The sequence below is a fragment of the Hakea prostrata genome, chromosome 2, assembly GCF_041222555.1.
Source record: "Hakea prostrata isolate BN-2017 chromosome 2, UWA_Hpros_2, whole genome shotgun sequence".
Taxonomy (NCBI): Eukaryota; Viridiplantae; Streptophyta; class Magnoliopsida; order Proteales; family Proteaceae; genus Hakea; species Hakea prostrata.
In genome coordinates this window covers 18872122-18889705 of record NC_142601.1, presented here as the reverse complement: position 1 = coordinate 18889705, position 17584 = coordinate 18872122, and the positions used below count along the sequence as shown (strand labels likewise).

General features: G+C 37.9%; 1 protein-coding gene across 1 annotated transcript; it reads left to right on the top strand.

Annotated features, from left to right (window-relative positions):
* The first annotated feature begins 3923 nt into the window (after positions 1–3923).
* Positions 3924–14490, top strand: NSI (nuclear shuttle interacting). Its single transcript, XM_089144380.1, has 8 exons — positions 3924–4131; positions 4502–4572; positions 9195–9255; positions 9660–9843; positions 10354–10453; positions 10599–10699; positions 13392–13485; positions 13779–14490. Exons 1-8 carry the CDS (start codon positions 4097–4099, stop codon positions 13856–13858), a joined length of 726 nt encoding a protein of 241 aa, XP_089000506.1. The 5' UTR covers positions 3924–4096; the 3' UTR covers positions 13859–14490.
* Positions 14491–17584: the final 3094 nt, after the last annotated feature.

Sequence of the window (17584 nt, the reverse complement as noted above, 5' to 3'; positions counted from 1 at the left end):
TGCGGATGCAACACCACCCGTCACCGGGCGGGGCCCTGTAGGCTTGCTCCGGTTATGTGGTCCGAGATGATGAATGAATAGGCAAAAAGTAAATAACAAAGCAATTAAAGGAAAATGAAGCCTTAACCAAAGAGAGGCACGACTGTAGGCATCTCTGATCAAGGATCCAGGGGAAGAGAGAACAATACGAAGTAAATCCTAAATTAAGAATATGGAGGGGTAGATAGAAGCGGGAATGGAGGGAGGAGATAAGATTAATAAAGAAAGTTACTTACTTGCGAATTGAACAAACGATTCGAATCTCAACCAACCCTAACAACCAGATCTAGATCTAGAATGATCTAAATCTACAATTGCTAGACCCGGAGAAAACGATCTAAAAAATTGAAACTTGAACTTGAAGCTTGAACTTGAATTGCATTACATAAAAAGATTAAACTTAAAACATTGAATCTAGAAATTTAAATCTCACTAATGCAAGCAAAGAAAACTAGAGAAAACCTTAATAAACTAAAGAGAGAAGAAAGAATGCTTCTACTAAGCTCTAGAACATGTTCTCCTTTGATGGAATATGATCTCCTTTTATAGAGTTTACATGAGATATGAAGCACGGCTGAATTTGAATAAAACTCAGGGTTTCTATCTGACTCAGCCAATTAGGGTAATGACGTAGTAATCGCGCCGACTTAGAGAGATCAGATGCATAATTCCACCGTTGGATTTGAGGTTTAAGTAGTCGTGAAGCTCTCCTCCAAAAATCAGCACGATCGGACATTGGATGACCATTCGATGAAGGGTTTGATCGAAACTGGACAGAGGCATTCAAAAACGGGAGCAAAAACTTGTTTATGAATTTTTAAAAGTAACCGCAAGCGCACGGTATCGTGTAGCTAACGGGTCGATCTCGAGGAGATATGCCACTTATAATTCAACTTCTTAATAGTAATGCGAGAGTGGAATGATTCAATTTTTGTTAACTAATTAACTAAACTAAACGATCCTAATCTATACGTCTAATGCAATCGAATTGAAACGAACAATAAATTAAACACAATCAATGCATAAATAAAAGACAGGAAAATGCAGATGCAACACCACCCGTCACCGGCGGGCCGCGTAGGCTTGCTCCGGTTATGTGGTCCGAGATTATGAATGAATAGACGAAGTAAATAATGAAAGTAAATAACAAAGCAATAAACAAAGCAATAAAAGGAAAAGGAAATAACTAAAATGCGGATGCAACACCACCCGTCACCGTAGCGGAGGCACGCCGTAGGCTTGCTCCGGTTTGTGGTCCGAGATTATGAATGAATAGGCAGAACAATAAATAATGCTGAAAGTAAATCCTAAATTAAGAATATGGAGGGGTAGATAGAAGCGGGAATGGAGGGAGGAGAGAAGATTAATAAAGAAAAATTACTTACTTGAGAATTGAACAAATGATTCGAATCTCAACCAACCCTAACAACCAGATCTAGATCTAGAATGATCTAAATCTGCAATTGCTAGACCCAGAGAAAAACGAATCTAAAAACTTGAAACTTGAACTTGAACTTGAATTGCATTACATAAAAATTAAATCTAAACATTGAATCTAGAAATTTAAAATCTCACAACTGCAAGCAAAGAAAACTAGAGAAAACCTTAATAAACTAAAGAGAGAAGAAAGAATGCTTCTACTAAGCTCTAGAACATGTTCTCCTTTGATGGAATATGATCTCCTTTTATAGAGTTTACATGAGATATGAAGCACGGCTGAATTTGAATAAAACTCAGGGTTTCTACCTGACTCAGCCAATTAGGGTTTTGACATAGTAATTGCGCCGACTTAGAGAGATCAGATGCATAATTCCACCATTGGATTTGAGATTTAAGTAGTCGTGAAGCTCTCCTCCAAAAATCAGCACGATCGGACATCAGATGACCATTCGATGAAGGGTTTGATCGAAACTGGACAGAGGCATTCAAAAACGGGATTTTTCCTCTTTTTCTTTCTAAATATAATTCTTTTTCCTCTTTTTCTTTCTTTAATTAAATCCAAGATAGGAAATAAGATATTGAGGTATGCAAGGACTCTTTTCCATTTGGACTCTCTCAATAATATCTCTGTAGATTTGATTTAAAATCTCGGTGTAGATCGATTTGCCTTCTTTATCTCTTCAATATTTCAGAGTTGGCCCATAATCACACATCTCTAGCCCATCATGCTCCAGATCAGGCCCATTTTTGCATTTGAGAATTTGAATGAACTTCTTGACGTGTAAAATAGCATGATTCAAGCCCAAAACTCCAAATATTTGCTTAAATCTTGAAAAGTCCTAAAATCGCCAAGGTTACGCTCTAAGTGTATAAAATGCATGCTTTATGCCCTAAGATTTCACACATAAATGTGCTCATCACCCGTCGTCCGCCATTACTTGTTTCAGTAAACTACAAAAAGAAAAAGACCAGTAAACTTACTGATTTAGTGAGGCAGAAGCTTGAGAGCAAGAAGGCGCGAAGCAGACAACAAAGGTTCAAATTCCAAATAGGAAGAATGAAACCTACGAAGACAACGAACTGCTTTTAAAACCCCCGCACGAGTGTTCGGGAATCTGAACGATCGAGATTGATTCAAAATCAACGATCAAGATTGAAAGACGTTTTGAAAGTTTAAACTCACGAATCCGAAATAAGCGTTCGGAAACCGTCGCTTGGATGACGTGAGCCACAACAGATCGACTGCAAGGAGACACGTGGCCTTACACTCACAAGGCTCGAGGAAAAGTGACCACCGCATTAAATGTGATATGACATTTAATGAAGCACGCAGAGATTATCGCCTGACGAAGAACCCAGTTAAAAACCAAGCCCTCGAGATCGACCGAACGCTTGGTCTGGGGGGCTCGTGATACGGAGAAATTATGATCAGATCGGGTTCATACCTGGTCCGACCCTCGACCCCGGTCGAGACAGAGGGAACCGACTCGCTCCCGAGCGAACCGGATCCAGAAGATGGCTTGCTGAAGAAGAAAGCTTATTCAACTACAAGCGTGCCCTAATCCTACTTATGGATTAGGGTAATTACCCTAATGATGGCAGACTCGAATTAACGGCTGCGGATAATCATTATCGAAGGGATAATCATCACATAACCTAAAGGTTATCTCAGGAGTCCTCTACTAGTCCAAACTAGTAGAAGTCTATTGCTCAACGGATCTAACTGTTAAGATCCAACGACTACCCGAAGAAGGCTCAAGTGCATCCAACGAAGGAGATTCGAAGGTACACTCTATATAAACCTCACTACCATACGAGGTGAGGAGATCGAAAAGACACAATCTGAGACTCAGGTTCAGATACATACTGATAAACTTAAACTATTAGCGCTCTGCTATCTAGATCACCTTTCCCAGTTCTTCATTCCTTAGCTCTGTGCTTCTAGCAGAGCCGTTTGTGATTAAGTTCATCAACTGACTTAGCCTTCGGAGGTGGACTCCCGACCCCAGCGGTCAGGCCACATCTGACGCTTTCGTTTTGCAAGTCATCACGAGGAGATCTAAGGGCTGAGCAGATTTTGGACGCATCAAAGACTTATCTATATTTTTTGGACAAATAGGTGTCATGAGTTTTGTGGCAAAGTGGGGGAAGTATGTAAAAAAACTCAAATAAAAAAATATGAATAAGCGCAATTTGGTCATAAGAGTTATAATTTGTCCTTAAATTAATTTTTTTCATATCACGTGAAAAGTTTCATGCTTTCTGGACTGAAAATGATATAGACCAAATCCTAGGGGAGTTAGATGCAAAGTCTCATGTATTTTAGACTGAAAATGATATAGAAAAAACTTCAGGGTCCATCTAAAAATTACCCAAAATTTAATGGTGCTTGTACTTATTTCGGACATATAGCAAAAAAAGATATCCATGTGTAAATCCATGTGTGTGTCATTTCCTGCGGTCGATAGTCTTGAGAACTGTGAATTTATCCCAAAACCAAAGACCTTAGTATCGAAACGGCGAAGGAATTCGAACTTCCTGGGCCTTTTGTGTTCAAAAGCCAACACGCAACTACTGTGGATTAACCGCTGGAGAGAAACTTAAAGTGCGAAGAAGAATGCTTTCAAACGCAGTGGTAGCACCTCCTTCCCTGTAAGCAAACACCTCTTTCTCTCTATGTAGCATGTATTCACTCTCCATCCATTTATCTTCAACTCTGTAAAGATTTTTGCTAGCTTAGCGTCGACAGCCACAAGTCTTACAAAATTGTTAATTTGCATCGGAACTTCGGAAGTCAAAAAATTCTTTGAAAATTACTGATATGTTTTTAAAATTTGGATTCTTTCGAGAATTTAGATGCAGTTTCCTAGGTAGTTTAGGACTGGGTTATCTTCCCTTGTCTTTAGTTCTGCTTTCATTCACTTGCAGCAAAATTAACTATGTTGCAGTTTGGAGTTCTCATAATTCTAGCTGCGCATGTACAGTGAATTAATGTCCTTTTTCACTTTATTTACTTTTGCAGATGCCCTGTTCATTCTCAGTTGCCTAATAAATTGCCATTCCCTTATAATCCTAAATTTGAGCTCATGGGAGGTTAGTGCCCTTCATGTATGAAGAAAATTTAATTTTATGCACTTTTGTTCTTGACTTGAAGCAAGGTTTTGCTTCTTTGGCTTTTAAAAAGAAAATTGTATCTATAGTGGGTCGAAAGAGTATTAAGGAAATGATATTGTTATATAAGCAATTGTGTAAGTTTGTTTATGTAGTTTTAAGTATTGGGTGAGAGCTAGCTATAAACTTGAATTTTTGTGGGTGGTTATTAGTATAGTGGTTGGACTTATCGTGGGAGTGGGATACACAGTTGTACGCTAGTTATCTTTGGTTTGAATTTGTTGCGTGTAGATCTGCCGACCTGCAAGATAACATGCCGACCTTGGTAGGTTGGGGTCTGCCTCCAACAATCAAGTCAGTATTTCACACAACGGGGAGAAGGAGACTTTGAGTAGTTGCAGAGCCTCAAGAGGAACGAATAGCTTAGTTGGAATCAATTACCTTAGCCTTGCGTAGGTCTAGGGTTTATATAGTCTACCTAGAGCAGTGGTAGTGGTTGGATACGATTGGCTTGCTTGTTCCTTTCTCAATTGTCCAATCTGCATCAGGCAGATAGATTCCTCCTGGGTTGCGGAGTTCAGGTCCATGCCGTGTTGGAGACTTGTCCTAGTCATCCACGATTTTCCTCTGACGAGGGCTGTTACGCAGGCCGTTCATTGGGATGAGTGTGGCGCAATCCTGGCAGTTAGTTGTGGATGCTAGGTTGTCTTGGTTGGGCTGGTCAGGACCAGGTCGGTCTCCTGTGAACCCTTCTGGTCAACCTAGGTCGGGCAGACCGGTCCTAGCAGAATTCCTATTTAACTGCAAGTAGACATAACAGAAAGATAGATAGGAAACTTATTAATTAATCCTTGATTTTATCTTGAGATAGATCGGCTGCCTCCCACTAGTGCCAAGACATTCAGTGGCTTCATCTGTAAAGCCCGAAAAGATGTATCTCCCACTATCTATCTCTTATTATTCTAAACGTTTACTTATTTTTTTCCACCGTGTTCTTCACAGGTGTCATATATTTGCAAATCTAAAGAAATTCTTGGTTTCATACTATTGAATATTCATACACGAATTATTCACATGGTATTCCAACTTTCTTCCTAGTATAGAACCTAATTGTGCATTGTAAATCCTATTTAAGACCATGAAGTAATAGCTTTGCAACTTCAAAGTTTCTAAGACTTTGAGGAACTCTCATATACGGTGATGTAGCCCTTTATTGAAGGGATCATTTAGGCCCAGTTAACCAGATCTTCATTAAACTGGCAAATTTGAGTAGTTCAAACTCAATGTGGGGCCCACTTGAGGGTTAGGTTAGGGTTAATTGTGCAGTTATGTTAATTGATGTGGAGGACAATATGTGCTGAAATGGAAATAGCTCCCATAAACGGTACCAAACAGAGCCAAAGATGATTTCTTAGGTAAAAATCAAAAGGAAAAATCATGCCAAACACGGCCTCAGAACAATATTAGGACTATTCCAACTGACTTGAGTAACAACCTAAAACATGTCTAACTAATCGGCCTAACAACATAATAACTAGTTTAACTCAAACAATGCTAGGTATCCCTGATGAACTTCTAACTGACATAACTAATTCAATACCCATTTTTGTACTCAAAACTCATGTACCCATATTTTAGGTCCAATAAGTTGCCGATTACAAATCTAGACCCAAGGGACTTGGTCCATAGCCTATCTAACCGACCCTAGGTTTATTCTAAGGAAAATAAGCCCAACTTGGTGCTGTGTCTGCATCACCTCCTCCATGGTTTGGACTGAAAGCAAGAAACTGAGAACAAGATAGTACCATCTCTTCTGCTTCTGTTTGGTGTTGGTCATGTCAGGTGATAGTGCTTCTATTGGATTCTCTTCTTGTTCCTTGTTTTCCTCTGTTTTCTTTCCTTTCCTCCCCATTTCCCCTTTTTCCTCATTTTTCCTTCTTTTACCCCTATTTTCTATTTGGGTATGTTGAACAACATGATAACATTCGCTTAAAAGTTCAAGAGGTATCTAGACTGACTTGACAACCAAGTAAATGATTCAGTTGCACAAAAGCATCTTGTATAATAAGCTTAATTGATAGACTACTGTGTTTTGACAGTTTGAGGTACTGAGGACTTCTTCTGTACTGATGACTTCTTCTTCATCCTATTGTCATTTTGTTTTTTTTTCAGTTGATTCTTTTTGTAAATCTTGGAGGAAATTTTGATACATACCGATACTCCATACAGTGGAACAAATTGATGCAGATCCAGCAGCAAGGAGGCTTTCCCCCTTAAAATGAGCCTAGGATGGACTTAGAGAGGTTATGGGCCTTTATTCATCCCATAGGTTTAAATTGTAATGCGCCTCATCTAGGGGTCAAAACCTTGAGTTCATAGCTATCTTACTAATTTGTTCAACTTTAATAATGCCGCTTTAATGTAATTCTGCTCCAACTTAAGTTATAAAAGCATTAAGCATAATAGTCTTTTCTTATGTTTTTATTTCAGTTTTAAGCATCCAAATCATAAGTTTATTGAGTCCTAAGTCTACCAGGTTTCTTTTAGCAGTTTCATTCCTGTATCTTTTGTGAGTTGCAAGGATGATTAGCCATCTATATACCCCCTCAAGGGTAGAATAAAATGGACTGAATCTTAGTAGAGAATTGATTTATTTAGTGAGATTGGAAGCTGGTCAGAGAGTTCTTGTTCCTTGAGACTGCTGTGCAGTTCCCACCATTGATTAGGAAGCAGGTTAGAGGTCTAAACGCCTCCACCAGTAGTTTGCTGGACAATGTTCTACAGATTCACCAAGCAGGTCAGTGAGCTTGTCAGGGAACTCCCATCCCTAACCCACCCAAGGTCAGTGACTTTCTTTGATTTAGGAGAACCCCGCCAACCCTGCAACTTTCTGCAGATTTTCCTTATAAATATAAGCTAGGTGTTTTTGAAAGTTCTCTACTTGACCCATCTAACTGTTTGATCACTCTCATCTTTTAACCATATCGCCCCTTCCATGACTGCAGCAACCCCTCCACTTTCCAGCCACATCAGATTACTAAAACAGTAGTTTCTGGTCTTCTTTTGAATTTTCGGCTTACCTAGGCACCCAAAATTCAAAGTCATGTCTGTGCATCTATCTTCCAGATTTGTCCATAACTTGGAGCTCCAACCCCATAATACCATTCACTATATTCACTCCAAGTTGCAGCTCATGATCTGGCATAAAACCACATTCACAGAGTCCTACTTCAACTTAAATACCTCCCAAAGTTTAGTAGTACTCCAAGTCAGCCCAAACTTACATCACTCCATCCCTAAGGCCTGTACATCATTATCCTAAAGCCATTACACCATCCGAGCCTTCAAAACCCTAAAACAGCCACTACTTTGGGACCAAGTTCTGGTTTTATTAAGATCTCTGCAGAATTTGGTCCTTGGTTGATCCTCAATCCAAGGCTACATCTCAAAATCTTTATGAAATTTATCATATGCTACATGGCCTTGTTCTCCATGTCCTACCAAGTCATGGGTCTTCTTTGTACAAGTGTAATCTTTGCTACCTCCCGTATATTCACATTCTAGATACTATTTTAATTGGACAAAACTTTGTTGTTTCCTTCCATGTTCTGCCCCCTCATAAATTTCCCATATTTGTTATTCTCCTTGTTGTTATTAGACTAAAGGTCTCTGAGTGGCTCTCATCAATCTCCTTCACCTCTCTTCTTTCTCTTTGGTATCCTGGCTATAAGCTGTCCCTTCGTGTGCTATTCTCATGCCCAAAGAATGGTACCAGAACACCCCTGCATTAGAGAATTAAACCAGCGATTAGACTGCTTGAAAACCTATTGTTAGTTTAGTTCAGAGATTCTCTTCCACATTAGTTGTTGTTTTAAGGAAAACACCGAAGCAATCGAGAATGTTATCCATTTTGAATCCTTTTACCCAAAATTTCACATTGAAAGAGATTCAGGCTATTTGGATATCTCACTTGAACCATGTCTGGCTTCAATTTCTACCTCTTACATTGGCTGGTGGTTGGTTGAAGACAACCTTCAACTCCTCTTGCCGCAATATAAATTCTATCGTTAATCCATTGTTTCTAGTATTTCCTTTATTCTGTTTTACTCCTAATCTATCCCTGAATACTGAATCTTAATACCTTTTACATCCTTTTTCCTTTGCCTACCAATTAGAATCATTAGACCCTTTGAATATCTGATTACCTTCTAGTGCTTGAACTTTTGTTGGATTTGGGTAGCCTATGGTTTTGTGATCTGGGTTGTGCACCAGTGAATCTTATGGTTTCTCTGTTACCCCCTTAATCGTTATCGTGGGAATCTTAGATTGTTTGTTCGTTATCATGAAACATCAAGTTGAGATGAGCTTTTTTGTCTCAATTGTCAAGTTTACGTTCATGAAATGTCATAGGATGAAACTTTGCAGTGAAACTGTTGGGGGCAGCAAAAGCTTCTAGCTCAGTTGCTTGTGTTTTGAAGTATTGTATGTGAATCTCAATGTACCATTTTATCATTTTATTTTTTTTTTTTCTTTTCTCTTTTTCTTCCAAGAGATAGAATATTGATAGTAAATGTATCATCCTAATTTTTTTCTTTCCCCTGCAGCAAGAAGAAAACAAAAGGTTTCTCCATTAAAGGCTAGCCTTTGGGATTCTATCAGATCTGGGTAAATGCAAATATGGGTCACAAAGCCTGTTTGAAATGGAAAAGTCACAGTTTTTGTAGAAGATGTGATGTGTTGACCTTGAGAATTGCTATATAATCACTGGAGTTTTTGAGGAGAATGTGAATGAGGAATTTTCTTTGCTAAACAAGTTGTGGATTTCCGAGTGGTTGCAAATTGCATCAGAAAAACCATGAGATTCTTGTTTAAAAAGAATGTCACCCCCTTCAATTCCACATTTGCTTTCCTTCACAAAGAAAGAATAAGGAATCTTCAATCATTTTTGTTGATCTTCTTATAGGGAAATACTTTACCTTAGACTGTAGCAATAGCCATAACAAAAGCAATTTTACTGGTCTTCTTCATTCCCGTGTTACTTGATAGTGACATAAATTACTTGTGCGTAGATTTTTGAAGAATAATGCAACACAAGTTATTGAACCACCACCAACAATCCCAGAAGAAGAAGAACCTTTGCCTCAAGAGATTCTTCTACTTGAAAGGGCAGAACCAGATGGGACAATTGAACAAGTAATCTTTTCTTCGGGGGCAGAAATCGATGTTTATGATCTCCAAGCCTTATGTGACAAGGTGATTTGATTTGGCACACTGATAATCTCTAAATTTTTATCACAAATTCAAAGGTTAGTTGGCAAATTTAACATAAGATACAAATAACTACTGAAGAAACATGTATATGTTTAACCAAAGATCCAACAAGAATGTTTATATTACTATGGATCCCCTAGGTGCATTACTGTTTCTACATGTAAGTTTGTAATTTCTTAATGTCGAACAATCTTCTTTCTGAATGTAAGGTCCTCAAAACTAATTATTTTCCCTTATTCAAGGATTATTTTCATTTGTAATGCCCTTTATGTAAACCTTAATTTTAGGATAACAGCTTAGTTCTTTTCTTATTCTTTACCTTTTTATTTTGCCTTTCCTTTGATCTAAATAAGAATTTTAATGAAAAGACTGGTCCCCCAAAAAGTTAGTCATACAATAAAGTAGACTACATTGCTGCTCTTGTATTGCCAGTTTGTGTGAGCTAATGCTATTTGGGCTGTCGGTGGAACATAATTTTGTCTATTTTAATAGGTTGGCTGGCCTCGTAGACCGTTATCAAAAGTAGCTGCTGCTCTGAAAAACAGTTACATTGTTGCAACTTTGCATTCCATCAGAAAATCACCAGAGACAGGTAATTATTGAGTAATGAGTAGATTTGTCTCTACTTTATTTTGGGCTAAAATTGATGCTCACTGATCCTTGTAAGACACTTTTAGCTTTGATCAATTTAAATAACTGATGAACATCTTAGTGTATTTGGAGAAGTTATTTGACAGAGGGGAATGATCAGAAGGAGCTTATTGGTATGGCCCGTGCTACATCAGATCATGCTTTCAATGCTACTATATGGGATGTCATTGTTGATCCTTGCTATCAGGTATCATTTGGGACTTGGACTTGGAGATAGACAACCTTGATAGTGTTGCACATGAAAAGGTTTTCAGATGCTGCTTAATAATCCATGAAAATGATCACATCTTTACACAGTATGATATGGGATATTTATCCAGTGAATAATATTGATAAGACATTAAGTTAGAATGATTCTTGTAAATTGTGAGGTTAATAGACAATGATGACCAGCACACCAATAAGGTGTTCAGTGTCAAATAAACCTGATCAGATGAATGAACCTATACCCCAAAAACTCTTGAGTATGACTTGCTTCACAGCTAAATATAATTAGGTTTCTGCAAATTCAAGTTGTGTTTTGGTTTTGGAATTGGATACTCAAAAAGTAGTAGAAGTATATCTGATGTAGTCCCAAAAGGATGAGGACCAACAAACCATGATCCCTGGATGATCAGCAGGGTAAATGGGTTTCAAGAGCTCTGATCATTTGATTCTGTTGTGGCTTAGGGTATTAGGGCTTCTCGTATGGGTGTACAGAGGCTGACTTGGGGTCATAGGCCTAGAGTTTAGAAGGTCTGAACCTTTATTATTCTCAGCTTCAGATCTAATACTTTAGGGTTAGGGCTTGGTGGTTTAGGAGTTAGGACATCAAGGTTTTAGGGTTTTTAAGGGGGTGAACAGGGCTGAAGTGGGGTTCGAGTGTTGTTGGTTGTAGGGGGATTGTGGAACTGCAAGGATAGAGTATTCTAATGGAGAGTTTGAGAGATATGAGAGTTAGGGCTATTGGGAAGAAAGGCAGGCTGAATGGGGTAGGGGATGAAGAAGCAACAGTATAAGTTGGAGGATGATGAGTGGAACAAAAGCTGATGGGTTACTTACCTGTATCCAAGTCTAGTAAGGAGCTACAATGGAGATAGGGTAACGGAGACAGATCCAAACCTCTGCCGAAGGAATAATCCCTTAAGTTGAAACCGTAATTGCTTGCTTGACACCTTGTTCAATGCTGCAACAAACTCTTATTAGTTGTATTCTCGAAACTGTGATTTGTTACAAGCATAGGCTATCTATATATAGCTTTAAAAATGACTCCTAGCAGTACTTAACAACCAATTAGAATACGATTTTGGTAGAATCGCCTGAATTGATCAGTGTGATCTCAAGCCCTTTATTTATAATAAAGCAAAAAGAACACTATTACATAAATACCCTTACTTGGGTAACAAGAAATAGAAAATTACATGAACAAAAACTCTACTAGAGTTGAACTCCCAGTAGAATTCAACCAACAACTTCTACTTCTAATCTTAGAAGACTGCTTATCTCAACCTAGAAGGACTCAAATAATAATTTAAAACCAGAATTGAACTTCTAAGAAATTCCTAAGTACAAGCATATGCCCAGCTGGGCTTGAGTAAGACTGCTATAATTGCCGAACTGCCCCTGAAGTCAAACTTTGCTTCTTATGCTGCTGGGCAGCAAGCCTAGGGCTTCCTTCGGGTTTTGGTACTCCTCCTGGGGTGGGTCTGGCGACCAACGTCAAAATTCTTCCACCAGAATTACTGAAATAGCTGTTGTTATTGGGGCAGGCTCCTGGAAATTATTTTCTGGGAATAGGCTTTGTTCTTGACTTCCGACTCAAGTATCTCAATTTGTTGACCTACAGATCAGCCAACTACATTGCTGATTAGCTAAATGCAGTTTCCAGGAGTGCTAGTAATTAGGGGTGTAAACGGACTGGATTCGGATCGGATAGTGGTATATCCATATCCGCATCCTATTATATTCGGACGGATTCGGATAATATCCTATTGGTTTTCGGACGGATTTTGTCGGATTCGGATGATAACCAGATAGTTATTTTCTTAAGTAGATTCTTGTAAATGGGCATGAATATAGATTGACTACAAGTTTTCGACTACCTATTTACATATTTACATTTTTATTTGTGAGGGCTAGGTTTGAAATTTAAGAATTTAACAATTTTGGTAGCTATTTTAGTAGAAAATCTAGAAAAATAGTCACAAATCATTGGTAAAATTTATAAAAATAAGAATAATAAATCTCAATAAGTAACTTAATCGGATAATTTATCGGATGGATAATAATCGGTAAGAAAGGGGTATACCATATCCGCATCCTATTAATAATCGGACGGATTCGGATACCCCCAAACGGATGCGGATGCGGATTCGGAAGCGAATTTCGGTTATCCATTTACACCCCTACTAGTAATCAGTTTTCAATCCTATGCATTCAAGTCCTCCTATTGTTTGTCTGACGATCTCTCTGATCACTTTATTTAGATATTGGTAGTGATGGGTGGAATTTTTAGTAAACGATTCTCCTTTTTCCCTTAAAAATCAAACCTTGCTTTTTAAAACTTGGAAGAGTCGCATGCTCATTTTAAAATATAGTAGTGGACAATTCATTTCTTGAGTCAAGGATTTGCATATTCTTACTTTCAGTGTCCACGTTGAGTATTTGAGAATGATTGCCCTCATTCCTGCTAGTTATTTGTAATTACTGCAAACATTCTTCTTTAGTTTCTTCTTTTTATATATATTAAAAAGAAATGGAGAGAAAGAAAGAAAGAAAGAAAAATGAAACTATATTTTTTGCAAATGCCCCTAGTGACCAGTGCAGCAAGTGATTAGTGGTATGTTACTCTGAAGTCAGACTTAAATGTTACTGTCCTGAAAATGTCTTTCGACTTTCAGGGACAGGGCCTTGGAAAGGCCCTTGTTGAGCAACTAATAAGAGCGCTACTACAGAGGGATATTGGTAATATAACTTTGTTTGCAGACAGTCAAGGTATGATTGCTAAATCTAATATTTCACAATTGAGTTTATTTGGTCAATGTAACCATTCAGATTTGCCTATTGTATGGTGACAATGTGCGACAAACTTGTGTCATGTAAACTAAATGCTTGTAACGGAATCTTTCAATTGTTTCCTTATCCTGTTGTAAAGAGTGTCCCAAATGTTTTCCAACACAACAGGCCCTACAGTTTTTTGCTTTAAATGTGTTCTAGCTACTTCTTTTCTTCTTCTTTTTTAGTTTTATTTTTATGTTTGACATAATCTGTCCTTTCTATCATTGCAGTTGTTGATTTCTATAGGAATCTGGGGTTTGAAACTGACCCAGAAGGCATTAAGGGCATGTTCTGGTATCCAAGGTACTAGCTGCTTTCTGATGGTTGCCAAAAATTTGGCAGTGCTTTGTCAGAGCAGGTCATCTTTGGGTCTTTGTGGATTTGGGATTTGCCTGGAAATAGGTATCTCAGTGTTATTAACAGATTAAATTTCTTACCTTGATGTAATTATATAGCTTTGTAACCAAGATGGTTATATTGAATTAAGCACTTGGCACTTGCAATTTGCCACAGCTTCTTACTTTGGTGCCATGCCCTAGAGATAAGTGAAGTAATTAGTAAGACAAAGAGGTTGAAAGTCACAGCTTTAAGGCTAAGAGTCAGAAAGATCACCATTTTTGCAAATTATCTATAACCAGAGCAAAACAAAGGAAATATCTTACAGGAGCGTCATCTTCTCTAAGCGAAAAGGAATTATTCAGAGATCTGAAAAACCAGCTATATTTCTGATTCCCAGATCTCCCTTTGAATCATTCATGCATTTTGATTTTCAGTTCTTTGAACTTGTCTTTTCATCTTTTCTCCTTCTGAATCAAACTCTCCAAGAAAATCTATTTGTTATAGTGACGATTTTAGGTCAAAGTCGATCATCACAATTTCTTCTTTGGTGACATCATATAATTCTGTTTTAAGAATCAAATTTAACAAATGTCCATTATGCTAGACACATCTTGTAGTTCATCTGCTATCAGACACTTAAATCCGGGTTTTGTTTGTAAAAGCATATAAGAAAGACAGATAAGGGTTTAGTGTTTAAGTGCGGATCATCAAGTCTGAAAAAGCCAAGGGATTGGGGTTCATTTGGAAAAGAAATTTTATTCAGTTGTCACTAGTCGGGCAAATTATTGGCTGTCCAACTTCTCAAAATTATAACTTTTTGTCACCAATATTAAAAAACACACCGTTGAGTTTTCAAATACCCTGATTGTTTGTTTTCAAATTGAATGGTCAAGGACCCTTGGGTACCTTAGCACTTGAAAAATCACAATCATGCTTCCTCAAACAATGTTCAGGGAAGAACTTACTATCAAATGGATTTAATCAAGGAGAGTCATAAGCTATTACTCAAACAATGTTGGCACCTGTTAGAATACTGATCTTTATTGGGGTATTTTCTGCCAACTCACTTTCCGTTCTCAAGTCTGAGATTGATGGGATTCAGGATTTGGCATTGCTCGGTTTCCAACTTCTCGAAATTCCAAATTCTCTCACAAAAAATGGAAGATTGACAATATACCTTCTTCTATGGGACCCGTTCGTCATCTTACTAGAGTTAAGTACATAAAGTGGTGTGGTGGTGCTTTTTTTATAAAGTTGAAAGTTGAAACTACATCCAAGATATAAATTTTTTTTTTTTATGTTTTTTTTTATGCAGATTACTCACAAATAGCATCCCAATTAACTCAATGGTTGGAAAATGGAGCTCAGCCCCTACTACCTGCCCAGTTTGTAGAAAGAATGATGAAACTCTTACCCTTTGGCATGTCTTTTTGGGTTGTTGTGATTTTTCAAAACACATTCTAGCTGCAGGTGATTCTATCTTAAGACAAAACCCAATGCTAAACTGGTTCTTCTCTACTCTTGCAATCCACCAAAGAAATCAGTTTGCACATCAAACCAAAACCCCCAAACCTGAAACCTGAGGAAGTTTTAAATACTATTAATTTCTGGGTTTCGGCATTGCATTTAGAACCGCCTGGTTTGTTATCACAAAACACACAAGATCATAATACAGGTATATTCTCCTTCCTTGCCCATCTACTCTATTTAAAAAAAACTAACAGTCTTGATGGTTGAAGGGATTCAATCATGAGTCCAGATCAGCTCCCCCAACGGGTTTTTAACCACACAAAACAGTGGGGCCCACAGTGAAAAACACTTTTTGGAAAGAAAAAAATTAAAATTTCATCCGTGGGCCCCACTGTTTTGTGTGGTCGGGAACCCGTCGGAGAGCACTCTGTGCTACCCCGACGGGGTGAGGATCCAGATTCTTCAACCACTTGGGTTGACAAGCTAGAGATGGGTCGTTATTTTGGTCCATGACAAGAAACTTGTATATAGTAGGGTGGACACCTGCCTTTTTACTCAAAGGATGCAGCGATTCTAAAAGGCATTGCAGTTGGGATTCAACAAACAAAATCTGAGCACTATGCAATTCAACATCTATGGATTAACGCGATAAACTTGGTGGAGATGCTTCCAATTTCATCATAGGATCTAAATGTGTCAATTGTGTACTGAAACCGTTTAACCGTACCGAACCGCATCATCTAATACCGTACAATACCACACCGTTCAAGTCAAGAATTTTAACCCAACTTAAGTAGATGCCATGAAAAATGCTTTTTAAAAAAATTAAGTGAGAAAAAATCAATCTTCAACTCTTTTCTTTGTGAGGTCACCTTAGTGGACAGATTTTTAAGTTTCATTAAGCTTTATATCCTCGCAATCACACTCCTTTGTTACTCATTTTGGTCACAACAAGCCAGTCCTTAAGGACTCCTAATTGGATCTTGTGAAATGATGACAAATGTTAATATCCATCATAAAACTTAGGAAAATGAATAATCAAATCAAAAAACAGCTCAGCCAGCCTTACTGAACCAATAACTTCTGCCATCGAGATCAATTTTCATTAATTCTTACTTTGGTGTTCCCTTCACAACAAAATAGGCAATAGAACAATTTTTCTAATCTGAAACTATAATTTTCATTCACATTTGGTTTATAAACTAACTTTTTAACTCGAAAATACCACTTCCGAAATGCAGGCATAAAAAAAAATTGCTTGCATATATGCGCATTTCCAACACAAAAGCTCCATCTTCATGGCTTTTATTGCAACAGTACCAGGAGCACCAATGTGAGTGATGGATCCTTCAACATTAAAACAAAAGAAAAAGATCAGAATAGTAGAAACTGGATCACATTAATCTGGATAGAAATCCAAGCCACAAGAAAATGAGTGGCATAATTAACTTACTCAAGGACCTGAAGAAGTTCCTGCTTATAGAAATTCAAATGCCACTACAACTTTAGTTCCTGCAAATAAATCTATCAGTTTATATTGTTTGGGTATTGGTTTGTCTCAGGAGCTGAATCTCTTTCTGCGTCATTGGATTCTTTTTGAAGAGCCAAAGGGCTAGGAAATTTAACAACTGGGATGTTGTTTCCAGGATGTGCTTGCATCTGTTTGTCCCCATCAGAAGTTTTAGCCCGAAATTCAGTCAAGGGAAGTATACTGCTAACTCTGTCGATGGAGAAAGCAGACATGCTTGTGCTCGAAAGAGTTTTCTGTACTACCATCTGTTCTTTTGGTGTTTTGAAGCCTTCAATGGTGTCAAAACTTGGACCTGAAGATTCAACATGAATGTTACCAAGACTTTGGCCCTTTAACAGAACAAGGCATTGAATTAGACAAGACTTCGGAAAATATACTCGGCCTTATACAAAATACTTAACTCATTTGGTCTAATATCTCCCCTTCCCCTCCAAAAGAAATCCCAGAAAAAAGTTGGGCACATGTCAAGAATAATGATTATGATGAAATAAGGATTGCAATGCTAATCTAGTCATGGCTCTTCAGAGATTATGGGGCCAACACTACCATAGACGAAGAAGAGAGTAGCCAACTGAGAGTACATTATGTGTTAGCACTAGTGTGTATGCTTGGGTAGTAATTCCATACAAATCATTCTGTTAATTGCAGCATCAGGTTTTCTTTAATCTTTCTTTCTTTCTTTTTCCTTTTTTTTTT

Excerpts from the sequence above, each read along its gene's own strand:
- NSI (XM_089144380.1), top strand. The coding sequence starts at position 4,097 with ATGCTTTCAAACGCAGTGGTAGCACCTCCTTCCCT. Across the intron at positions 4,132-4,501 it reads GTGGTAGCACCTCCTTCCCT|ATGCCCTGTTCATTCTCAGT; the intron begins GTAAGCAAACAC and ends TTACTTTTGCAG. Across the intron at positions 13,486-13,778 it reads TTTGTTTGCAGACAGTCAAG|TTGTTGATTTCTATAGGAAT; the intron begins GTATGATTGCTA and ends CTATCATTGCAG.